Consider the following 27,393-nt stretch of genomic DNA (forward strand, 5'->3'; position numbering starts at 1 on the left):
CTATAGGACCTGGATTCCTGACTGCCACACAAACATGGGCATGAGAGAAAAATAACAGACAGTTTTGCTATGTTCCAGGTAGCAGTGCACTGACATGTATGAGGTGAAACATTGTGCATTTCACTTTAAATGGTCTTTCCATTTTTCCTTCATATCACAGTGATGGCATTTTACTGACTCCTTTTGCAATTGTGTGTCTGGTAGAGCTACATCTCAGGAAGGTGATGCTGACACAGTAAAATTCTTTTTATACAGAGGGGGAGCTAGGTATGTGAGGAGAGGGATGGTCCTTGGCTGAAGGAGGGGCTTCCTGGGTAAGGGCAGAACCAGCAACACGAGATGGAGCAGAGCTTCTAGAGTCCTCTTGGGTTGGAAACATCCATGTTACCAGGGAGGCCAAATCTTCTCTCACGCAGTGACTGAGGAGCAGTGACAGGCCCACTGCCTATGCCTCTGAAAAGGCACGAGCTGCCACTCTGATTCAGCAGCACAAGAACCTATCACCCAGAATACCTGCAGTACACTAACAGCTTAACTGAACTCAGCCATGACCAGGAACTACTGACTCTTAATCATTTCTCATGTAGACACAAGCACAGCCTAGCAGTTTTAGTGTACTAGAGAGCTCCAGCTTCCTAATATTTAAAGGATAACAGAGCCTTTGGAATATCTCCAAGAACAACCACAGATTTTCTTACAGGCAGGGTACAGAGGCCCTGTGATGGGGGAAGAAGTAGTAGAGTCCCAGCCAGTAGACAAGGGCATTGAGGGCCCTTTACAATTGTGCTTGAAATCACATGGATCTGAGGATGAGACCAGCTAGTCCCTGGGGATTAAGTAGAGGAAGAAGACCTAAAGTTGAAGTGTGGGACGCCTTCTGAGAGATAAGCAACATCCCAGGTCAGTCACTGAGGAAACAGAACTTAACTCCTTTGGGGTACCTATATATTCCACAGAATGGGTTTTTTTGTTTTGTTCTGTTTTATCTAGGATTCTATACAAGACCTGCAGAGCCAGTGGAAACTCTTTTCTTTTTTGTTTTTTATTGGTACCGGGGATCGAACTGATGACCATACACTTGCAAGGCAGGCGCTTATGCCGCTGAGCTAAATCTCCAGCCCCTAGTGGAAACCCTTTAAGGGCCCAATCTCTCAAAGGCTTTGAAAGTTGCTGGCGGGCTGAACTCAATCACCACAATGCTCACGACGAGGGAGCAGAGTGGCCACCTCACTCTCCAGCCACGGTGGAGTGTGCAGGTACGGATGGACCAGCCCTCACCTGCAGCCTTATGCATGTCTGAGTCTAGGTGCATCTATATTCTTTGGAACTGGATCCAAAGAAACAGGGAACAATGGTTAAAGGGGTAAAAATAAAAAGGTATGGTAACAATGTTAGCTTTAGGAAGATGAACAGCTACAGGTTCCTGTGTAAGAAAAAAATCTGGAAAGCACTTTTTGGAATAAGGGAAATATCCTAGAATTATAACTGTGGTATGTTTATATAGCTCTCTAAATTTACTAAAAAATTACTGAATTCTATGCTTGGATGAGTTTATTGTATATGAATTACCATAATAAAGCTGACTTTTACAAAAGGGGTGAGACTAACCAAGGTGCCAGACGTTATTTTGGTTTGGGTTCTTCAGAAGCAGATCTTGAGAAGATGTATGAATAGTTTCTTTGGCAGACCCTGGTTGGGCATAAGGGTTAAGATGGGGAGGGAAAGCAGTTAGGAACAGTCACTTCTGTGGGTGATGTGCTTGATCCTGGCAGAGACTTCAGAACAGTGGTGACCACTTTTAGTGTCATCTTAATCCAGGGAGGAGAACACTGGCCTCAGCAGCTATTCTCAGCTTTGGCAAAGCCAGAGGGGCATGTGGGATGGTAGGTGTGGAAACGTGGACACAGATTGTCCTGTCTACTCTAAAGGGGAGAAATCAGCATTTGGAAGCCTCCGGATGGTATTTAGCTCATTTTTTCTGCACTGGGATGTTTGTTAAGAGCAGCAGAAACTAGCCAGTGTTACAACTCAGTGACACAGCGCCTGCCAGGAATCACAAGGTCCTGAGTTCAATCCCCTGTACCAAAAACAAAACAAAACAAAAAGAACTATAGATAAGAGTAGCAGAAACTAATGGTCAGGGCCTTTCTTCCCATTTCTGTTTTACTTTTATCTCCTGAGTGCAATAACCAGAGGATTTTGGTAGGCTGAAAGTCTTTTCTCTTGAGCTGCTGGGACAGGGTGAGGTGGCTATGGTGCAAGGACCCAGAAGGCAGGTCACATGTTGTCTACTCAGATTCTTTACCTTCTTGTTTTAAATGGTCTTTTTATTACTGAGCTGTATGAATTCTTACATTCTAGCTATTATATCCTTGTCTTGGTGTGACCTACAAATGTTTCCTCCCATTTTGGTTCTCATTCTTTTTTTTTTTTGAACTGGGGCGCTTGCCCAGCAGGCGCTTGTGCTACTGATCTAAATCCCCGGCTTCTTGTCTTTTTGAGACAGATCTCACTATGCAGTTCAGGCTGGCCTTGGGCTCATTTTATAGCCTAGGATGTTCTTGAACTTCCAACAATACAACAACCCCCCTGCCTCAGCCTTTGGAGTGCTGGAATTACAGGTGTGCGCCACCATGCCCAGCTTACTCTTACCTTCTTCATGGTGTTCACAAAGGTTCAATTTATCTATTTTTGGGAGTTTGATGATTTTGATTGTTCAATTTATCTATTTTTTCCTTACATTGCTTGTGCTTTTTTGTCATCTCTAAAGGTTTGAGGGTTGCTTCTTATATTGAAATGGGGTACCTGTTCTTTCCCTGCACCTGTCATTTGCTCCCCATGCACTTCTTTTCTCTTTTTTCTGTCCTTTCTCATTTCCTTTCTTTCCACTTCCTGAGTCTCTGACATAGAAGACTGAAAGAAAGCTGTAGCAGCCCAGCCAGCAGAAGGTATGGGCCCTCTCCAGTGAGCAGATTCCCAGCTACAGTGAAGGCCAGTGTCTGCAAGAGGATGCTGTGAAGTGGGGTGGAAGTGGGCAAGGAAGGCCCGTTTCCCGGAATGAGCTTGGAGGGACAGCTGACTCCCATGCTGCTGGGCTGCAGTCAGCCTATTCTGCCATAAATTGCTGGACCAGAAGAGGGAGCTAAAGGCTAAATACTAGAGAGCTGCCCACTGCTTACCTGATGGACACCACAAGGGACAACACTTCTAGCAGCAGGGCTGCACCAAAGATAGCCAGGGCAGCTGGTGAGGGAGGCGTGGCAGTGGCTCCATACTTCAGGAAGCAGGTGACAGAGAGAATCAGGAATACTGTTGTAGACAGCAACACATCCAGGAGGGAGCTGAAGGTGGCACTGGCAAAAGTTTTCACAGGAGAATTCTTTATGACCTGTGTGAAGCAGGAGTAGACTAGGATGAATTAACACCACTGAAAAGGTGATGGAGTATAATTCAAAGGGAAAAAATAGTAATGTTTAATGAGTGCTTACTTATTCCAGACCAGGTACAAGGTAGTGGGTGACTTAGGGGGCCATTTTCTTGCTATTTCTCATTTAGTAATAATTTTTAAAAAGGCACACAGAAGCTAAGAAACTTGCCTTGGCTGGGTATGGTAGTGTACACTTGTGATCCTAGTATTCTAGAAGGCTGAGGCAGGAAAATCATAAGTTCAAGCCCAGCCTGAGTAACTTGTATCAAAATAAAAAATAAAAGCTAGGCGTGATGGCAAATACCTGTAATCCCAGCAGCATTTGGGAGGCTGAGGTATGAGGATTGCTGAGTTTGAGGCTAGCCCAGGTTATATAGTGAGTTCAAAGCCAGTCTCTACTACATATTGAAAGGTTGTCTCAAGGAAAGTAAGGAAGGAAGGAAGGAAAGACAGAGAAACAGAGAGAAAGAGAGAGAGAAAGAAGGAAGAGAGAGAGAAAGGAGGAGGAGAGGAAGAAGAAAGGGAGAGAGAAAGGAAGGAAGAAAGGAAGGAATGAAGGATGAAAGGGAGAGAAAGAAAAGAAGAAGGGGACCAGGGATATTGCTCAGTGTGAAGGCCTTATACTGAAAATACACAAAAACAAAAACACACAAGCAACTTGCCCAGGGATACTCAGAAACCGATTACAAATCAGTACATCCTCACATCACATCATGTGATGAGCCTAAAACATGAGTAACTGCCTGGAAGAGTGAATTAGTCCACATCTATAAAGGCAGTTGGACATAAGCAAGAGAGTAGAAGCTTCTACCTAATGGATTGGGTCCTAGGTTCAGGGGCTGTGAAAGCTGACTTCAAAATAGAAGACAGGCAGTGATTTAACATGTTCATGGTAGGCCTGTAATTTGCCTTGCTGCTAGGTGGCTCTGATTCACTGGTGGTCCATGCATGATTATCTTATATGGCAGCATGTAACAGTCCCATCAGGTAGTACAAGACATCCTATGGAACAGTGTTGAACAGCAGTAGAGAAAAGCTCCTGCATGTGGAATATGAGCACACAACTGTGATCAAGGGCCTTCAGTTTGCAACCTGATCTAGACTGGCTATGTGGGGTATGGGTAGACACAAAACAACACCCATGGGAGGTTAGAAGCCTAGCAGCAGGAAGAAGGGTCAGGAACAGGAAAGGAAGAAGGTGTATGAAGCATATAAAGAGACATATACAAACTGTTGAGGAATTGAAGATGAAGGAATGATCATAATGTGTCCAAGAGACTAGTTTCAGTATGAGCTCTTTAGAGGTTCTCACAGCAATCCACTGAAAAGGAAGTTCTACTCCTTTTGGTGTATAAATGAGAGGCCAAGGATGGGTGACTATTTCAAGGTCATGCAACAAACATGGAGCCAGATCAGACTTCAACTTGACAAACTGATTCTCAAGTGAACCCATGACTTCTTGGGATCTCTTAAAATGACAACATAGAACCTAAAGAGTGGGACTGTTATGGGGAACAAAGTGAGCAGCAAACCACCGAAGTTGCTTTTCATTTAGTGCTACAACTTTCTGACAATCCCATAAAGGTGAGGCTGAATGCATGGAAAGGAAAGGTCCTATAACTGGCCCTTAGTTTGGACATGATCTACTTGGGACAAACTGGCTCTGGCTCCACAGCGCAGGTCCCTGGAGCTGTGTGAGATAGGAGAAGGAAGACCTTGGCCACGAGGGCTGAAGCTTCAGGTCAGCTCTGATGCCAGTCCTGGACCTGCCAGAGCAACCCAGTGAAGGACTGTGTTCCAAAGAACTCAGAGGCTCTCTCTGCTGGTATTCATACACCTGGTCCTGACTTCCCTCTGGGGTGCTGAGAATCTTGGGGGAAAAGCTGCCAATGCTGACTCCCTGTATATAAGGACATATGCATCTTTGAGGCTCCAGCTAATGCTCTGGGGGAATACCCAGGATTTATTGTAGCTGGATTACATTAGGCAGAAAAGGCCCAGGGTCATCCTCAAGTCTACAGCAGGGTAGCCACAGTACGAGGAGATCCTTTTTCCCTCTTGATGCCAAGGTTTCCCACCTCCCCTACTCACACAGCAGGGCAGGCACCACGCTTCTTGGTTTAGTCATTCTAATCAACACTGAAGAAACTTCTGTTGTAGTATCTGACATCATAAGCCTGACACATGTAACCAAAGAAGACTCCTGGCACTACGGGGATCCCAGACAAGGTGGGTACCTAGCACCAGTGAATACCTCCTCAGATTCTGGACTCTGGCCTGAGGCCCCCTCTAACCCTAACCCTCAACCTGCTTTGTCATCTTTTTTGCTTGCTCTGATGCTTTGGGGTTAGGTTTCCCAGACATATCCACCTAGGCTTGTTCTTTCCCTTCCATGTGTCCTTGCTCTGGACTTCTGTACTCATCTGATACAGAGGATCCTGGGCCTAGTTCTACCTATGCCTGCATCTCCAGAAATACTGTCTGTCCATATCTAGCCAGGAACCATATTTGCCTAGCATTTCTCTCTCCCCATGGGATTCACAGTTGGAGATGGGATCATCCTAGCTGTAAGGGATGTGTAGCTGATCTGTGGCCCCTTATGTCCACATCCAGTTAGGCTCCAAGTGCTGCTGACCTGCCCTAGTTATCAGTGCACAGACGCTAGAAGATGCCTACCTAGGCTCGCAGCAAGGCTCCACTACTACCTACTGTGACATATTGTGCTCATCACCCAACCTGCCTATGCCTCAGTCTCTTCTTCTTCTTTTTTTTTTTTTTTTAGTTCCTGTATCAAACTGAGGACCTTGCACTTGCTAGGCAGGCACCGTGCCACTGAGCTATGTCCTTGGCCCCTCAGTTTCCTCTGAAAACAGGCTACCTGCACTTCATGGCTGATGGCAATGTTTACATGAGAAACACCAATGTGGAGCACTATGTACAGCAAGCATTGAAGCATGGGGTACACTTGGAAATTCCTTGCTCCTATATCTCTCCTCCTCTCTACCTGCCCCTGTTTTGGGATAGGCCTTGGACTTGGCCTGTGGTCAGTAACAGCCTCCCATTATCTTGTCCATTCTATCACTTTCCATAACTCAGCCGTGTAATCTCTATGAAACACCACCTGATAGGGTCATATCCTATGTGGGCTCTAGCCTTGGCATAGTCTCTGTGCATGGACAGCCACATCTGACCTCTGGTGCATTCCTCCTTCCACCTCACCCACTGAGGACCCTGAACTTCCCTGGATGCATCTGGCTCTTCCACATTTCCCAGGTTTGGAGGCCTGGTCGCTCCCTCCTACTTCATTTGGTTCATTCTTAGTCCTTCATTGAAGTGTCTCAGTTATCTCCTCTGAGCCCTCCATCTGGGGCTGCTCCTTACTGTCTACTTACAGACTAGTATTGTCTATGGCTCTGAGATGTCATTTCTAATTCCTGCTCCCTTATCAGATGTACCTTTCTCTTTTAATATCCCAACATTGAGAACCATCATATGCAGAGTGATGCTCAACAAACAGATGGTGATTAGAGAAAAGGATGATAAACATGCCTTCCATTTGGTGTCTGCATAACACAGCACAAAGAGTGGCTGAGAAATCCGGCTTGAACTCAAAGAGGCTAATATTCAACTTACCTTTAAGAAGTGGGCTACCTATTTAGCCTTTCTTAGCTTTGGCTTTCTCTTTGGTAAAGCTTTAAAGGGTTGTTATAAACATTAAATAAGATCATGTTTTGCCTCACAGGTCAACTATCCAGCTCTTCACAGCAGGACTTGTGCTTGGGCTGTTAACTGATATTTAATGTCCCCTGGAGGCTGACAGAATGGGGCACCTCCAGTCCTGCAGGGACAAACCAGCTGTATCCGTTCACCATGTTCTTTATATGGAGTCTGGACTAGTATCTGGACATACAGATATAAAGATCTGCAGAATGAATACCTGGAAGAATGAAAAAATTCCTTTGGTCCTAGTTTGGGCAGGTATGTACTTTTGACTTGAATTCAGAGAGGTTAGGTTTTGGTCCGGAGGAAAGAATGCAGGGACCTGTTGCTTAGAACTCCAGCCAGGCTCCAGGTTCTTATATTTGTGCCTTTTAAAGATCCCTCTGAGGTTGTCAAAGATTCAGGACTACAGAGGGAGAAGTGCTGCTTAAGAAACCACAACAGATACAGTCAGAGAACCCTTCCAGGGTCAGGACAGCTACAGAGGCCTAGAAACATCAGTTACACAGGTAAAGATAAATTCACAGAGTTGCAACTTAGGGCTTACAGATTACATTCCTTTATTCCCCTGTCACTTGCTAAAACACAGAATGAACAGTGAACTACCTATGACAGCAATGGGTTTCTATAGTGAAATAAAAAAAAAAAAAAAAAAAAAAAAAAAAAAAAAAAACAACGCACCTCTTCCTGATAGCTGGTTTTGTAGGACCGCTCCAGTTCCTGATCCAGGAAGTTCAGACTGAACTGATTAATGGGTGGCTTGAAAAAATAATCTTTCATCAGGCTAAAAGATACAAAAATGCAATTGATTAATGCAATTACTGTATCAGAAGATCACAATCAGCTACCAAAACCTCACTTGCTGAATGCATGATGAAAGCTGTGTCTGAAGGTCTTTGTGACATGTGCTGCTCTGCTGCCCCTTTTAAAAACACACCTCTGCAAAGTCCTTTGTGTTTCTAGACATGACATTTTATGTTCCATCTCTATTAAAGATGACCATTCTCCCACCATCATAGCACACATTACTAGAACCTTGTTTTCTAAAGCAACTCCTTAAGTCCAAAATTACAAGAGAAGAAAGGCAGCTTTTTGTCATGTGAAATGATCTCTTTTGAAGATTCCTGCACTTATAATGATTTGAAGGCTTCAAATAAAAACCTGATTCAGAACCAGCTGTCCTGTCATCCAAATTACTGACAGTAATTACCACCATAAGAGCTAACAGGTTGTTACCACAAAATGATGTTTATAGTTATATAATTCTGGTGCTGTTGTCACATTACAGATTGTATGTGAAACCTGAAAAATGATAATGCTCAATGATATTAATAGCAGAGATCAAATCTGCTCTACATGACTCTTTCATTCTTTCATGAATTGCCAGCAAACAGTAACATTCTTTTCTGAAGAATATTACTATAAATTTAGAAGAATGTTAACATGATTTCAGAAGGCAAATATGGATGTGGGATGCAGACTCCCTCCCTTGCTAGCTACTAGCATGAAATCAGATAAAACATGCAAGTGTCTTTTTATCATGTCCCTGACACACAACAGGGTCAATAGGTAACTTCTTTTCTTTGCTACACAGAGGACTTTTGTAACAAGTGCACAATATCCTACAACATGCTCAGGTTCAAAAGAAAGAAAATTCTGTTCCCCGAAGTTAACTCTGTCTTTTCTCTTCCACTCAAGAAGTATACAGACAGAAGAGAAATTAAAAAGCAGTTGTAAGGAAGACGTGTGATGGCCACATTTCAGCAGTTAAATGGCAGAATCAACACTTCTAAAAGCGACGTTACTCCTTTTAAATCAATATTGGGAGGTTCAACTACTGAGAAGGGTGTAACTCCTTTGGAACAATCCTCTCACAGAAAACAATGGTAAATTCTGAGAAAAATATAACTGGGCAGTATAGGAGAGTGATGAGGGCAGGCAGAAGAGAGTTGTCTTTAAGAACGGGACAATACCAGGTAAATTTTCCACTTTTTACTTTCATTTCTTTCTTTCTTTCTTCTTTTTTTTGGCCTGAAGACAGACATTAGCACTGTACGGAGGTGGTTAAAACTCAGATGGGGTAGCCACAATCTTACTGGTTTAAAACCTCAGAAAGATAATTTGGAGGTAACTATAGATGGAAAATTAAGTTATAAATCCCAGAAGGGACAGAACCAGAGAAGTGGAACCCAAAATTCTGCATATAAACTTTGATGAAATCTCCAGCTGATCTCTAAGATACATGTACATGGCAGACTCTCAGCAGCATAGTTAAGACTGAAAGAATTAAGAGATAAAAGTTTGGAGGTTACACTCAGTTAATCTAATTCCCTGCTGAAACAAAAAACTGATATTCTTCAGAAAGACATAACAAAATTCAGACTTTCTAAGCATCATACACAATGTGAACAATACAAACTTTGAATTGTTAATCCAAAATTAGCAAGTATACAAAATAAATAGAAAAACACGATCATATTCAACAGAAAAGCAATCAACAGAGACTAACACGATTACTGAGCATTGGGGTTCATAATGTAAGTAGTTATAATGCATGTGATAACTACGGCATAGGGAATGAGAAGACAGTAATGAACCTATATGAGATACATGAATTTTTCATTTAAAACTAAGTGACAATATTAATTCTAAGGTGATCACATAAAATTTAAGGATGTATATCTGTGACTCCCAGAAAAACAACTCAATTATAGTCTTAGTATGTATACGCATTGAGCATAGTTAGGGATGTTAATGCCTTTCTCTCAACAACTGATATAAGTGATATAAGACAGAAGATAAGTGAAGAGATAGAGGATCTGAACTACCAAACACGCAGATTTAACTGATGTTTACAGATTCTACATTCCACAAATACAGACTATACATTATTTTCAAGTGCACATGAAATATTCACCATGTTGAGGTCATAAAATAGTCCTAATTAATGTGAAAGGACTGAAATTAATAATATGTCCTTGTATTACAACATTAAATTAGACATTAATAGCTAACACATCTAAAAACCATCTATCACCAAAAGGGCCAGGGCTCCGGAGAAAAGGCTAATCTCAAGCTGAAGCCGGAAAGGTACAAAACATGCTTGGAACATCTTGTTATGGTAGATAGTAAGAGAATGCCCCATACAAATGCCAGGGTAATGTAAAAAACCACATAGGAGCCAGTACAAGTGGGTGGTTACTGGCCAGACTCAAGCATCTAAATATAATAAGCATAAGGATGAATCATGACTCATTAAATAAAGCAAAAGCACAGGCTTGGAAAACTCAAGGTCATGAGTTCAATCCTCAGTACCAAAAAATAAAAAAATAAAAAAGTTGGTGGATCAAGGAAAATAAAGGAGTTCCATATGGTATTTGTGTAATTTTTTTAGGTTTTAAATTACTCTAAAGTAACATACTAACAAAAGAAAACAAATACATAGATAAGGCAGTTTCTCCTGCAAACTTTTGTAACTTCCACAGATCACCCAGCTTTACCTGTCTTCTTTGATAACATCCACAAAATGGGCATCCGTTTTCTCACGGATGTTCTTGAACCTCAGTGGGAGAAGAGCTGACTGGTCCAAGCTCACGCCTGCCCACCTTCCCTTCTCCTGAAGGATCTCACACAGGGAGGTCTGACTGTTGGTGAGTTTCTCCTCTTGGGGAGGGCTCAGAAGTCCATTCTGAGCTTTGGAACTAGGTCCTCCAGAAATCTGCCTCGAGACAAAGAGGGAACAAGCACAGGAAGTGAGTGGTGGCATAGAGCACTTGGCTTATTCCCACTTGGTCCCTCTGCCACTCTGGAGCCCTCACTAAGGGTTGGATACCCTGACCTATAAAAGGGGCTCTACTTATATCTGCTCTCACTCAATACTTAACCTCTCTGCCAAGCTGCTTCTCTACAACCCTGCTTTGTCAAAGAATATGTCCAGGTGTTCAGATAGCCAGGAGGTAAGATGGTAGGAAGACCCATACAGTGGAGGAGAAAGCTGTGGGTCAAAGCATTTGCTTCCCATTGAATCAGGGTTCCAGGGTGCTGTGTGGGAAGTCTGGAGGACCTTCTGGGAAGTATAATGATGGGCCCAGGGAAAGGAAACCAGGCTGTTGGCCAGTAGCTTAAGAGAAGGTAAATGAACATGGTTTTGGGAGCCTCTGTGACTGCAGGACACACAGACTGAGCAGCATTTACAAATATTTTGGCAGATGTAGGAGAGTGGAGAGCCATAGAGCCTGGGCCTTACTGAGAAAGGTAGCCTTTAGAAACTTTCCTGAAGCTCTCCAATCCAGTCCAGTCCTGCCTGGTCTTTCAATGCCCCATTTCTCCAGTACCCCTCCTGTTGTTTGCTCTGCCTCGGAATCTCTCTCCAGGCATGCTTCTTATCTGGAGGCCTCCTGTCTTGAATATCTGTACTCTACCATATATTGTATCTGGCTTCCAGTACATAAATCCTCTAGCCACTTTAACCCACACATTTTAAAACTCTTACTGTCCCTGAAAGGAGTCCCACCCAGTTCCACAGAGCAATGTTCTATTTTACACGGGTTATCTCTGACTCTCTAGCCTATCTTTTTTTAATGGCGCTGAGGATTAAACCCAGGGCAGGGCCTCATGCATGCTAAGTTCATGCTTTGGTCACGAGGCTAAATCCCTAAAGCCTCTACTGTGTTCTTCACTGGTCTATACAAAACCCAATGACTAGGGGGTACAAAGTGCTATTACCTAACAGGAGTTATTCCCAGAACTAAGAAGTTGATGAGACAGGAATGTCACCTTAGGTGGATGCGCCAGGAGAGGAACTGACAGGAACAACAGCCATGAGCTTGTTACCTTGGTGCTGGTCTTAGACTCGTCTTGACAGCCGTTTTGCACAGTTCCTCCTTCTGCACCACCTTCTGATTTGGGAGCAAACACGATTCCACGTGAAGGGCAAGTCTATAAGAACAGAGAGCGGAACAGGTCTATGAGAACAGAGTGAGAGGGCAGGTCATAGGAACATATCCAGAAAACATGATCACGATATAAAATTCACACAAGCCCATTGTTGCAATTTGCTGTCACACAGGATGGCTGTGACCAAATCAAAAGTTTACTGAATCACTCAGGAAAGACCTAAAAATAAATGTAGCAGGCAAAAAAATATGCTAATACATAAAAACCTATAAAAAAACACAACAGCCTGAGTGAAGACTCAACATCCATCAGTTGATGAACAGATCAACAAACTGTGATCTAGTCATATAGTGGGATATTATTCAACTATAAAAAGGAACAAAGCACAGACTCATGCTACAACATGGGTGAACCTTGAAAACATTATGCCTGTAGAATATATTCAGACACAAAAGACCACATATTGTGTGGTTCTATGTAAAATGTCTGAAAAAGGTGGCTCTATAGAGACAGAAAGTAAATGGTTGCTAGGAATAAAGGAAGAGAGAAACAGAAAACACTGCTAATAAATATGTGATTTGCTCTGGTCTAAGTTTTTGTGTGTCCCCATATCTCCTTCACAGTTCATATGCTGAATCCTAATCCTCAAGGTGACAGTATCAGGTGATTAGGGCATGAAGACCAAACAAACCTTCAAGAATGAATTATTGCCCTTACTAACGAGATCCATAGAACTCCCATGTGACCTTTGTCCTGCGAGAAGTCATTATCTATGAACTAAGAAGTGAGTCTTCAATATACATCAAGTCTCTTTAATACACATCAATATACATGCATCTTTACCTTGGACTTCCAGTTCCCATAATTGTGAAAAACAATTTCCCACTGGAAGCAAATATGATTCAATCACTGAGTTTATGTTTTTTACTCTCCTACCCCCAAGTTCTGGTACATGAATCCAGAGGTGCTTTACCACTGAGATATATCCCCACGTATTTTATTTCTGTTTTTTAAAAATTCCTAGACACAGCCTCACTAAATTGTCCAGGATAGCCATGAATTCACAATCCTCCTACCTCAGCCTCCCCAGCAGCTGTGATTATGGTATGGACCACCATGCCCAACTAGCTTATGGTATTTTGTTATAGAAGCTAAGTGGACTATGACAATTTTTCTTTTAGGGATGATGAAAATGGTCTAAAGTTAACTGTTATGATGGTGATCTTTTTAATAAATTTATTATCATTAATGTGATGTAGTAACATAGGAACGGCAATTAATGGTTTCCAACAAGGAAGACAAACTGCAGCAGAAGAAATGATTTCCTTGCAGTAAGAACTGTTAAACATTTGAAGAAATTATTTGAAGGATGAATTTGACTTTGAAAATTTAAAATATATATATAACACAGCCTAAAGTCAGCAGTGTGGTATTGATAGCAGTGGCTGACTTGCTCCTCAAGGGGGCACACTGGTATACCAGGGACCAACTGGTGTACCAGAGAAAGGAGAATCAGCCTGGTTTATGCTGGTTGGTTGAAATTATGGTTTGAGACACCAAGTGAAATCCTTATAGTCCAGGGACTTCTACCTATCTGGCAAAGTAAAAAAGTTATCTATTTCTCTGGCCAGTTTGAACACTGAGACTAGAGAAGCAGTATAACCTCGTAGTTAAAGGCACTAGCTTTGGAATCACACTATTGCGGACTAAATCTTGGTTGCTTTGGTTGGTTTTTGATACTGGGGATTGAACTCCATCTCACGCTTGCCAGGCAGTTGCTGTGCCAGTGAACTAAACCCCAGTTAAATCTTGGTTTTAGCATCCAGAAGGTATGGGCTCTTTGAGTTACATTTGTAAAATATGGTTACTTCTACCTTAAGGAATTAATTATAAGGGCAAAATGAGAAAACACCTGTAAAGCATGTCAGAGGTCCTGTAATCCCAGCACTCGGGAGGCTGAGGCAGGAGAATCATTGTGAGTTCAAGATCAGCCTGGGCTACAAAGTGAGCTCAAGGCCAGCCTGAACTGCATGCATAGTGAGACCCTGTCTCAAAAAAAAGTCAGAGGTTATATTTTGAAGAAGTTTCACTTCATATACCAGCTCTACTGACTTCACAGAAGGCTGAATTAGAAGGACCATGAGCCATATCCTTGCTATATAAGGAGAACTGATCCATTGGTGATAACTGCCATAAGTAAAGGGGTGGCTGAGACTCCAACAGAGATACGCTAGGCAGGGACCTGAATCTTGCAGATCACGTTATCACACTTTAAAAATGTATCTCTTTTTTCCTCAGCTATTTGGGGGAGGGGGAGAGGAAGGTCTTGATTAAAACTTTAAATGAAACAAAAAAAATCTCAAAAGAAATCCACCTTCCTTTCATGTGATTTAAGAGGGAGGGCAGCAGGAATCAAACTCAGGACCTCAGGCTTGCCAGGCAGGCACTGTGCCACCGAGCTAAATCCAACTAGCCCTGGAAATCTACCTTCCTCATGAAGACATTCTCCACCTCAAATTTTCTTCTGCTCTATAGTGAGAGTCCCATTTCTCACTTGCCCTGTAGTGGTAAGTAGGTTTGTTTCTCTATCCACATCCTTCACAGCAATTTTCATTTAGCTATTTTAACTTGGATTAAGACATTTTACAATCTGGTTTTTGCCAAGCAAGTGAAATCTTCCCAACCCATGAAATGTTCATGTTTCCTCTGCAGCTATAGACGTCTCCATCCCTGCTGAGAATTCCCCACTGGCAAGGACATTTCTGACTTCAGAGAACTCTGTGGGAGCATCTCACCATTTTGGATGGCAAGAGAGCAACACTAGAAGGCACATTAGATAAAAATCACTGTTGCAATGATAGCAACTACTATGATTTAGAAATATTTTGTGCTAAAGACACAGAGCAACAAGTTTGCAGCCTTGTGTATATGATCTCAGTTAGTCTTCATAACTGTGAGGCAGAAATGAGTTTTCTGAAGATACAAGGGCTTATGAACACAGGAGTTGGGCTGTAGGGCTCCTAGCCCCAGACCACCATGGAACATTGCTTTAACTTCCTTTTTTGGCACAAAGAGGGCTCAGGGATAACCCTCGCATTTTGATCTCCTGGACTTTGATTCCTGAAATTACCCATGCTGCATGCAAGACTGTCTCTTGGTTCTTTTAAGTGGCTCTGTTGACATACTCACCAAAGGAGGCTGCTAAAGTCCCCCAGTGGTATACATTAACAGCCAAGGAGTTTGCTGAGATTCTCTGGAGAATACCCAAAAGTACACTGTGCATTTTCTCATACTATCTGTGCTCTCTCCTCCTCTGTGAAGAAAAGATTATAATGATCTCTATAATATATGTGGGCATATTTTCATTTGTTTTTAACACACTTCAATACATGTACCACATATTCTGGTCAGAACATATGGTATAGAGCTGTAAAATAAAATTTTTTCTCTCAAGGGTTTTTTTCATTGCAAGATAAATGATTTCAAACTCAACAGATATCCCTTTTCATAACTGTCATGGGAGGGAATGGGAAAGCCTTTTCAGAGAAGAAAACATCAGCAAAGTCCTGGCTTTACCTATTCAATCTGCTGAGCATGGCTAGATAGCAAGATGTTGTAGTACTTCAGGAAATATCCTTTGACCCCAAACTCAAAGCTCATATTGAATGTGGTGGGTAGCAATAATGGCACTGTGACAACAGTAATAAATAAGTACCATGCTCTAACGTGCCTCTCTAAGTTCTTCCTGCATGTCAATTTATTTGGTCCTTTGAAGCATCTATGAGACAAGCACCATCAGTTCCATTTTCCATACTAAGAAACTGATCCAGAGGTGATAAGGGATACCCTAAGTCACACATTTAGGAAATGTCGAGAGGGATATAAGCCTAAGCAGCAGAGGCTTTCACTCTGATCACCAAACAAACACAAGGCATCTCCATGTCAGGTATTGGTGGGTCAGAGGGCTGTTATTTAAGCAAATGAATTAGGTACAAGTATGAACAATTTCAAAATAGATGATTTCTGTTAACAAAATATTAGAGAAAAATTGAAAGGGAACATTAGAGGAAAACAGAAACAGTAATTATCATAGAAAAAAAGGCACCCCAGAAGCTAATAGATCTAATAGGCTAATAGAATACTGGGGGCAAAAGAACAAACAAACACCAATGGAACTCAGAAACATGATCTCTAAGACACAGGTAGGGTCAGAGAACCTTAAATTACTCATTTAATTCATCAGCCCAATGTGACCACTGGGTTTAATAACGGAAGCTGGTTAATAAGGACCCAAGTCAAGAACAGATTAGATCAGATTCAGCAGACTGTCAGGCAAAGAATACTGTCACTGTGCATCAGAAAATCAGAATAAAACAGTTATTAGGAATTTTTGGAAATTTCACTTATGTACAATACTGCAATGCACTGCCTGATGCTAGTTAAGTGATGCTGGACATGTTTTTCCACTTCAGTTCATATACATCCTTTGTAAAAATAATTTTTGACTACAGGAGTGGGAAAGATAGTTCATAAACATTCTTCAGCCATAGTCATAGTACAGTTATTAAAACTAAGACATTAATGCTACATAATAATATTAAACTAAATTGCCAGGCATGGTGGTGCATGTTGTAATCCCAGCACTTGGGAGTCTGAGGCAGGATGCACTATTAATGCGAATTTGAGGCCAGCCTGGGCTACAAAGTGAGCTCAAGATCAGCTTGAATTATATAATGAAAAATCCTGTCTCAAAAAGAAAAAGTAAATAATTAAAATAATTTATTTTATTATAAAATAAACTACTGACTTTCTTTACATGGTTCCAATTCCCTTCTAATGACCCTTTCTGCTCCTAAATCACACCCAGGATTCTATGCTACTGTCGGGCTTTTTTTTTTTTTTTTTGTCTTTTGTCTTTTTGAGACAGGATTTTTCACTATATAATTCAAGCTGATCTTGAGCTCACTTTGTAGCCCAGGCTGGTCTCAAACTTGCTATAATCCTCCTGCCTTAGCCTCCTGAGTTCTGGATTACAGGCGCGTACCACCAAATCCCAGCAAGCTTTCTGGTTTTTGTTTTCCCCACGGTGGTCTTAAACTCACTCATTCCATTCTGGGCTCAAATTTGCAATAATCCTGCTGTTTCAGCTTCCCAAGTGCTGGGATTATAGACCTGTGCCACTGTGTCTAGTTTACTTTTAGTTCTTGTGTCTTCATAGTCTCCTCCAGTGTGTAGTATTTTTTCTATCTTTTCTTTTTATTACCTTGACATTTCTGAACCATCCTGGTTGTGTTTTGCAGAAGTCTTTCAATTCTGATCTACCTGATGCTTTCTCACTAGCAGATTGAGGCTTGGGATTTGTGGGAAGAAAGTGACCAAGGTGAGATGCCCTTCTCAGCATACCACTTGAGGGGCACACAACATTGGTTTGCCATCTTAATGTGATGCTGGCCTTGACTACCTGGTGAGAGTTAGCTCTCCAGGATTTGCTCATTAGAAAATTGTTGCTTTTTCTTTTACAATTAATACTTATTTAGGGAGCTTGCTTTGAAGACCATGCAAATACCTTTTTTCTCCTCAAACTCTTGCCCACAGTTTTTAGAGCTCCTGGTAGACTTTCTCTGTAGTGATTATTACTGTGGTGTTCAAATTATGATTTTCTATTACTTCATTTCTTTTATCTACTAGCTGGAATTTTTCTGTGAGGAAGAGTTATCAGTTTATATTTGATATATTTTCTTTTTACTGAAATAAACCATACAACTAAAACTATAGATGAAATTTGAAAAGTTATTTTTAGAAAAAATTTGCTTACATTGATATATCAGAGCCAACAGGAAGGCTACTGTTCATGTATTTGTAAAACAGATTTATTTAGCAAGATAATCAGTTCACTTGCTTGAACTGCATACTTCAATCATTTCTCATATATTCATAGGGTTGCACAACTATCACCATTATCAATTTGGACTACCATTTACAATACATACTTATTTAATTTCTAAATTTTATGTAACTAAAGAGACCTCTGTTCTCTCAAGTTGGGTTGATTGAGCCTATTTCAATAATAATTTTGTATACAAATAATAAAGAGGTAAAAGAAGTGACTCTTTATTTAGCATCATTAAAAAAAGTCACAGGGAATGTCACAGAAGCATGGTTCCCAGGGATAGTGACCTTAAAGGGAAGCATGGATTTTCTGAAAATAGGACAGGTTCTCTCCAAATCAGCCCAATGGGAGCAAATCTGTATCTTTAACTTCATTACTGACAGTAAACTTGCAGTAACCCCAGGAAGCACAGAGCCCGAAGGTTCTGAAGAACAAATTAAGATAAGTTACAGACTAGCCAAGCAGAAATATTCTGTGAGACCTTTCACTAGTAAACTAAGATACTTCAGGGCTCCAATGATTCACTAATTAGGACTAATATGATAAAAACCACCCAATTTCAGGTTCCTTTTCTCTATTATTCACAAAGATGTTAGGAAAGCTATCTTCATCGATAGGTATAGTCCTGATCCACCCAACACACAGTATTCATATAAATAAAATGGGGGTAAACACATGCTCCAGAGATGATGTCACATTCACTGGGCCAAGGTGCCCATGCCCTATGTCCTACTTGAGGCTTGACTGTATGAGAAAACATCCATCCCCACAGCAATGACTGACTGCAATATTTATAAGAATCACCTTTGAAACATCACAGTGGAGAAGATAAGACCTTTGTGGTTCTAGTGGGCAATTGCAACTACCTCGCTGCCTCTTCCTAGGCCTCCTCTCCTCCTGCCTGGTCAGCATCCTTTGCTCTGCTGGAGTGACTGACTGTATGCATGCCCCTGTGTTGACTGAATCTGGCATTCACAGGCCTGGGTTCAGCTCATCCCAGACAGACAACCCTGAAAGATTTCCACCTTACCATCATCTCACCAACAAGGGACACTCTAGCTTAGAGAAATCATGTAATTTCATCACAGCCCCAAAGCTATAGCTTTGTGTCGGATCAAAGTATCATTGTTGTGAGTTCAAGATTTTTACAACACCTACACTGCACCAGAGGCTGGAATGCAAAGTCTTGGCCTTTCTCTGCTCCTCTTCTTCTCTCCAAGGAGGCATCTCCCTATGCTTTAGGTGCAAAGCTGTGTTATTATGGTTCTAGCACTGTATGCCTTTCCCTGTTAGGTAATCCCTCCTGATGAGAAACTCTCACTGATGGTCACTCAGAAAAGCTAAGACTGGGGTGTGGGTAGAATTCCCTTTGACCTATAACTTCAGGGCCAAAGGCACTGATAGATATCATTATGACTTCCTGGTAGGTGATTAAAATATTCAGAGTGTTCAATGAGATATGAGATAAGAATTTTCGAGCTGTAAACTTGGAGAGAACGTAAAGGAACATGTGATAATTATATGGGACATATAGGAGTAAAAATAAACCTTCCTGGATATTACCTTAATTCCAACAGTTCTGCCTAGGCTTCTGACTTTCATTTTCCTTAGTCTGGCTCCACAGAACTATCTATCTCTCTGTTTTGGGGAAATATATAAATCATTTAACTCATAGATCTTGCATTCAGAGATGTCACAAGAAGGTTCACAGGGGACAAAGGTTTAAAACCATAGATATCTGAGTAAATGGTACAAACCAAACTGGGCATGGTGATGCACATCTGTAATCCCAGCACTTGTGAGGTGGGATTGTTGAGGCAGGAGGATTGTTGCAAGTTCAAGACCAGCCTGAGCTACAAAGTGAGCTCAAGGCCAGCCTGAATTGCACAGTGAGGCAATTGTCTCAAAAAAGACAAAAAAAGGGCACAAACTAAAAAGAACTAAGAACTGAAGAAATCAGTTAGGGAGGCACAGAAAACTTCAGGGAAGTAGAGTTACCTGGATACTTGGAGGCAACAACATAAAACAGGGACACACTTACTCCATGACTATTCACTGAACACCTTTCTCTAATTTCTTGGTCTTAGTATGGAACTCTACTATATAAGTGTTCCTCCATATGGTCACTCATGGCACTTGCCCTGTGTGTTGCAGCTTGAAAAAATAATCTGTGCTCAGAGAAGCCTGAGAATACTACACTAAAGCCCTCACTGAAGAGAGCAATGCTCAATGGTGCCCTAAAGGCTCAAATAAATCTAGTAGTAGAGAAACTCTTTCTGGGTTAATCCAGAATTATTCAAATTAATTTGACCACAGAGTTATTTTTTATATGTCACCTATGTCTATACTGAGAAACTACTTTTCAAGGGAACATACTTTAAGAAACATTGCCTTACACCAGACCTCTGCAGCAAGAGGGAAGATTACTGGAATGCAGGAATAGGGACAGATATCCAGATATTTCACTATGTCCACAAGAGAGATAAGTAGCAACAAAGCAAAAGTAGCATAGTAGCAGGAAGACCCAACAGACCCTGGTGAAGGATTAGGAATAACTAGATGGGATTTCCTAATATTTGAAAGCTAACCTTAGCGCAGACAATATCACTAAGGCACGATACCAGCTCTACATGTGCAAGTAACTGACAAGTTCACCGAAAACCACAGAGCAAGCAACTGGCATTTTACATTTCTATTGTTCAAAACCTCTTATAAGGTCTTAAAGGTCAGATTAATGGGCGTGGGTCTTACAGGTTGTACTATAATCCATACTATCTTTAAAGCTTCAGTTTTTTTTCTCTCTGCAGTGCAGTTTAGGATTATGGTACTTTCAATTCACTCATAATTACTCCCTATTCTCCTTTGATCAAGGGGAGGAAGGACGCTGAGAAGTGTTCCACTTGGTGGCTCCACTGCAGTAGGACTTGCTTTTTCATCTCTTCATGTTCTATGCTCTTTCCAATCCAACTGTGGAATCCAAAAAATTCCAATGCTCTGGGACAGCTCTCTTCTCAGATATCCTATCGTCCTGCCCAAACCATCAAAATACTCCACAAATTATACCTCATGATCCAGTTCATTTTTCCCTTTTGAAAAAGGCACAGAGATTTTTTTCCCCTCAAATTCCACAGTCAATTTAATAGATCATAAGATTTTTAGGACACTTTGATATTGTTTGGAAACTGTATAGATGGAATAGAAATATTCTAAAGAGTTTTTGCCCATCCAGATCAAAGCAAATATCTACAACTATAACAAGAACCGTTCTTTCAGGGTAAGTGAAAATTTCAAGGGAATTTAGTATGAAATCACTGTCAGAAAAATTGTAAATATGGTATGTGATATATGAACTCAGCCACTGAATTCCTTGATGGACAGACACATAACATGCATAATCCAAAATGGCAGAACACAACATATCATTTATTTTGGGCTTTTAGCTAAATCTACTTTTCTTCTTAAACATAGCTCAGTATGAAGCCAGGAGGAAACTGTTTGTCTCCATGTAATAAAACCCTATTCGGAAAGCCACATTTTTGGATTCCTCCCTCGCTTTGCTTAGTAACAGTCCATGCACCTAAAGCTCCTCTCTCTGATATGCAAAGCATCAGTCCAAATAAGGAGGCCACCTCTAAAGCAGGTAGATGTTCAGGAAAGTTCAGATACATTAACTTTCTTGCACAGAGAGAAAGAACATGGGAGGAGAGGCCTTTTACTGTTATCCCAGTGGCTCTCCACCAGAGGTGATTCTGCCTCCCCAAGGAACATTGGGCAATGTCTGGAGATATTTTTGGTTGGCACCACTATGGGAAAGGGATGTCACTAGTGACACAAAGCAGATCCAGAGATGGTGCTTACCGTCTAGGAATGTACAGAACAGCCCTCACAACACAGGATTATCAATTCTAAAATATCAATAATGCCAAGGTTGAGAAATTACAATGCACACAAAGAAAATGATATATAAGCACCCTCAATAAACCTGAATGTAATAATTACCTGGATGACAGGCATGATGGGTTCCAACATGATAAGATAACCTGGATATCCCAGCTGAATGCCACATTATGAAGACTGTTAAGCTTAAGGACTAACTACTAGCTTTCAAATCTGCTAACGAATGTGGTGAAGTAGAAACGTGCTGGATTAAAGCCGTACAGTAGGCCATCGTCCTGAATATTGTATTCTGCAATCTAAGAGCTCAAAACAGTGAGGCAGAACTGTTATAACTGTCTCACTCTCTTTTCAAAAATGGAAACCACAGATAGTTAAACCATAAAAATAAACAGAAGGTACCAGTGGGAGAACTAAATCCACTGTGACAATTGAGAAAGAGCTCTTAAATGAGAATGATTTCATAGCCTAAAGTTGATCATGCTAATTGCTGGGTAGTTTACTGTGGCACAATGCTAATGATGTTCTTGGCAATGTGTATTCTTTTCAATGAGCTATGTCACAGGATTTACCCACACCAACAAAATATCAAGACAGTCAAAAAAAATTGTGAATTTCGGGGCTGGGGATTTAGCTCAGTGGTGTAAGTACCTTCCTTGCAAGTGTGCGGTTGTGAGTTCGATCCCTGGTACTGATAAAAATGAAAAAGACCAAAAAAAAAAAAATTGTGAATTTCAAGAGACATGGAGTATATCAGAAAGTAGTCTCTGAAATAAAATAGAAATCAGCTTCCCAAGCAAGATAAAAGGAAAACTATCTTTACTGTCATCTATCATCAGCTTTCAGAAATCCGAAGAGCTATCATATGTTGTGGAAAGAGAAAACTAATAACCCAAGTGTGAAATACTTTTATGCAATGTGGAAAGGAAATGGAGATGCATAATATGTTAAAAACCAAGGATACTAAAAATGCAAAATGCTGCTAACTTTACACTAAATTTTAAAACTGTGAAAACCAAACTGAAAGGCATTCTGAGTAGTTTGCTACCAGCTGTTTATTATTTCACGTGTTCTACTGTAGAATTAATAAAGTTTTAGAAGAAGGAAAAAAACTAACCTTAAGGTTATCAAAGGTTTTGACAGTCTGCGCCAAGTCACTGACACTCCCTGATGATGCTGTCCCCTGTCCCCTAGGGCCTGAGGACACCCGTGAACCGTCAATGGCCTCAAAGCCAGAAAGCAAGGCCTCTGCACAGCTGCAATGAGACTCCTTGGCTCTCTGACCCGAAATCAGGTATGTCTTCAAACCTATGATGGATAAAAATTACAATCAGCACAGATTGAAACCACGGTTGGTTGAAATGCAGCTTGATCTTGCTCTCTGTGTAGAACACACTCCTGAAAGGTGGGAAGTAAAGTGAAAACGTGTGTCATTATTTTACAGCTGCCTTCCATGGACTTCTCAGACAGATGTAGCCTCAGGGAGACCATATGCCTCCAAGATATACCATTTACTTACATTTTTTTCCCTGAATAATGGCTGTATATTTTACCTCCAGGGGCTAAAATAAGCAGTAAAAAATTCCTGTATGAAAAGGTCCTGTGACCTCTTTGTGAAAGCAGCAAAGCAGATTGATGGTCAGTTCTATACAGTGCTTAGATTGATTTTAATCTATAAACCTTCATTCCAAATAAGGGACTGTCCTGATACAAAGATGGCTTCAAATTTACATAGGTCCCTTCATCCAGCCAACTGTTTATCTGCTTCCTGCTCAATTCCAGCACTTCAAGAAAAATACAGAGAGATTTTCCTGGAGGCACGTGGCACCTAAAGCAGAGAGGAGGCTTAGAAATTAGACTTGAAGAGCCCTGAGCTTACAAGGACAGCAATGCTGTCATAAGGCTGAGCACACCCTCTGCATCATGACCCCTGATACATGCCTCGATGCACAAAACCCTGAGGTTTGTCATAGGTTGGTAATTAGGATACAGGTTGCTGTTCATTCAAGAACTTATTAAGCACTCCTTTGTCTATCATACACTGTGCCAGGTGTAGGGAGAACAAAAATGGATGCTCCAACCATGGTTGCAACCTGGAGCCTATCATCTGTAGACGGGCTGAATAACAAGCACGTTTGATTGTGGTCAAGTTGCCAACGCATAGGATGAAGGCATTTGGGGTGCTCCAGGGCACATGAGAGAGGGACACCTTACAAAGACTCAGAAAGGAAGAAATTCTGATTTGAAGTATCTCCTCCAGCTGGGCACAGTGGTACACACCTGTAATCCCAGCTACTTTGGAGGCTAAAGTAGGAAGATTAAAAATTTGAGGCCAGCCTGGGCAATTTAGTGAGACCCTGTCTCAAAATCTGTCTAGCAGATGGGAATCTGTCTAGCATAGCTAGGTATCTGTCTAGTATGCATGAATCCCTGGGTTTAACCTCAAGTACCTTCAGCAAAAAGGGAAGGAATGAAGGGAGGCCAAGAGAGAGGGAGGGAAGGAAAAGAAAAGAAAATAAAGAAAAGGAAAGGCAAGAAAATAAGACTTAAATATGTTCCCTCCAAAATTCAAGGGTTGCCAATATGGGAGTATTGAAAGACAGCCTACAGAGATAAGTAGGCCATGAGGGTTCCTCCATTGTGAATGGGATTAAGACATTTAGAAATGAGTGTCCTTATAGCATTGCACTTCTGACTTCTGTCCTGTGAGCACAGAGCACTCATCTCCAAAAGATGCGCCCTCATCTGACAGCCAAACTTATGCCGGTGCCTTGGTTTTTAGACTTCATAGTCTTCACAGTTGTGAGAAATAAATATCTGAAATCACCCAGTTTGTGGTATTCTATTACAGCAGCACAGTCTCAAACAGAAGTTTGGAGGAAGTTTCCTCTAAGTGAAGTCAGCCCAGTGCCAAGGGCTGAGGCAGTCATCACCAGGCAGTAGGTGACATTAGATATCTTACTGGAGGAGGTCCCCTCAAAAGGGGTCTTTGGTAGGTACAGCTGAAGAATGATGTTGAGTTTAGAGAGGCAGGGACGGAGAGGATGTGGGGGAGGAATATGCAAATGAAAAGCAGTAGACTGTGTAGTGTGCTTGGCCACCAAGAGTCTGCATCCTGTGTTAACAGCAGGAAAGGGAAGAAAGAGTAATGAGTAGGCATGAGGCTGAGGATGAGCCAGAGATCTAGTGGAAATACCAGCCACAGTGAGTGGGAAGGGAGCTGGGGTACATAAAAGTCAGAGAGTAATAGTGGAAGTGGGGAACATAACCCCAAATCTGGCAACAAGAAGCAATGCTTTGTTTCAGACAGTTAATGCAAGGGGCAAAGAGTTGTGTTCTGGAGTCAGGTTCAGGTTCCATCCCCTCCTAAATGAATGACTAAGTGAGCTGCTTCATTCCTTTGAAACTCAGTTTCCTCCTATAGGCTAATGTAAGGCTCAAGTGATTCACACACAGCCTGTATAGCAGTGCCTGGAGCATAATATACACTTGATAACCTTAGCTATTATTATCACCACAGTGTTTGACCTGTTTGTCATCAAGAATCTTTCATAATCAATAATTGCTCCAAATTTGTCTCTAATTTGAATTTTTCTTTAGGGATGACATGATACTGTTAGGGTTACAAAGGTCAAACATACTCAGGTATCCACAGCAAGAAAGTCTGGGGAACAATTTAATATATATTTTTATTTACGTTTCAATATGGAAAGCTAAATTCAACATGAAGTCTGTTTCCTAAACTGGAGAGATATTAGAGGGTGTGGTAAGGTAATACTTAGCTACCCAACTAGGTTACTGACCTCAAGCCTAGTTGGAATGTTAATTTGCTACAGTTAATGATTTAATGAATAACCACACACATAGGCCCTGGGGTCTAAGTTCACCAGAATGGCTCTTGTGAAGCAGAAGGTCAAAATAAGGCAGCTAGAAAATTTATTTTGTTAACTACAACACACATGGTAGAATAAAGGATCTGTAATTTTCTTTCTTGATAATTAATTTCAACTTCACCAACATTAATGTCTTTGTCAGTCTCATTTTACAAAGGTTGCAGAGAGGGGGCCTGAGTTCAGTGGCACAGAATCTGCCTGGCAAACGCTGAGGTCCTGAGTTTGATTCCCAGTACAAAAAAAAAAAAAAAAAAAAGTGTTTACTTTTCCAAAAGGTTGCAGAGTGGGGAGGCATTTCCTTATGCATTTTCATCTGATGAAGCAATCTGTCTACAGCTGGGTATATTGAGGAGATTAACATCCTTGAGTAATACCCTTTTTCAGGCGGGGGTGGGGAGTTTTCCAGGAATCAAACTCAGGACCTCAGGCTTCCCAGGCAGGCGCTGAGCCACTAAACTAAATCCCCAGCCTCCCTTAAGTAGTCTTAAGCATAATCAGCTCTCCTTATCCATGGATTCTACATCTACATATTCAATAGTGAATCAAAAATATTTGAAAACTAAATTCTGACTGTACTGAACATATAAATTTTTCCTCATCTCTATTTTTAAACAATATAACAAATATTTGCATAGCATTTACATTGTATTAGATACCCTAAGTAATCTAGAGATGACTTAAAGTATGAGAGAATATACATCAGGGTCATATGAAAAAATATTATGCCATTTTTAAAAAGGACTTGAGCATCCTCAGATTTTGGTGTTCACGTGTGAGTTCTGGAACCAATCTCTCACAGATACCAAAGGATAACTATTTATCACAAATTCTTTGAGGATAAAAACTGCATGCCTGGTGATCAGTTTTGGTTAACAGTGTAGTCTGAGAGAGTGACAAAGTCACTTTTAAGGAAAAAAAAAAAGGCAACCACTGTTTTCTTTGTCCTGCTCATTTCTCCAGTACTCCTGCACTGGGGACATCCTTAATCACCAAGAATCAAGCACCCAATCATCAGTGCAACAGAAAGAGAACAACTATCAAAGAAAGAATGCATTAAGACACAAGTGGTAAAAGCATAACACAACTGCCTAGAAGCTGACATTACTAATGATCTGAAGAATAAAAGTAAGAGAAATAACTCACTTGGGCTAGCTCATAAATGTTCTAAAAACATCTTTTCACTTTGCATTGCACTTTTCCTCATAACTAGGTCTACATGGCCAAGTTCTATGAAAATTACTTAAACTAAAACACACATCAGTCAATAAGGAGAATGAAAATTAAAAGTACTCTTAACCTATTAAATAACCAGGGCTTACAAATTTAGAGATGTGTTATTTTACAATTACCAATCGTTTCTGCAGAGCAAAAGTTTGGTAAAAAATGAACAGTTTTACCTATTCACACTAAGACACTTAGGATGAGTTTAAGTCTGTCCATTACCATGCAAAACAAATAATCACCATAACTCATTTGTTGTAGGTGATCTTCTATTTGATGATAAATCACAGATTCTAAAAGCAAGTGACTGTTGGAAAAAATTTAACCTCTTTTTTAAAAAAATGAAGTCCCAAACAATAAAATACAAGACAGATTTATCCAAGGAGGTGAAAAAACAAAGGGTGGCTGTTTGATTTGACCTTGATTAGAACCCCAGTCTAATGAAATCAATT

The 27,393-nt window shown here is 41.0% G+C and overlaps 1 protein-coding gene across 2 annotated transcripts in view; it reads right to left on the bottom strand.

Annotated features, from left to right (window-relative positions):
• The window catches only part of Adcy9 (adenylate cyclase 9), a 113,116-nt gene that overhangs the window by 15,220 nt on the left and 70,503 nt on the right, over positions 1-27,393 (bottom strand). Inside the window, exons 2-6 of one of the 2 annotated variants that reach the window (XM_063226400.1) lie at positions 22,945-23,135; positions 11,981-12,085; positions 10,648-10,865; positions 7,829-7,931; positions 3,180-3,388 (exon numbers count right to left, since the gene is read on the bottom strand). In XM_063226400.1, coding sequence (XP_063082470.1) covers positions 3,180-3,388; positions 7,829-7,931; positions 10,648-10,865; positions 11,981-12,085; positions 22,945-23,135 — 826 coding nt within the window. Of the gene's footprint in view, positions 1-3,179; positions 3,389-7,828; positions 7,932-10,647; positions 10,866-11,923; positions 12,086-22,944; positions 23,136-27,393 lie in introns of both variants that reach the window. The other variant, XM_013141971.2, reaches the window with a different exon arrangement.

Source organism: Cavia porcellus, unplaced genomic scaffold (assembly GCF_034190915.1).
Source record: "Cavia porcellus strain 051 isolate PalLab524CR breed Dunkin Hartley unplaced genomic scaffold, mCavPor4.1 scaffold_16, whole genome shotgun sequence".
Lineage (NCBI taxonomy): Eukaryota > Metazoa > Chordata > Mammalia > Rodentia > Caviidae > Cavia > Cavia porcellus.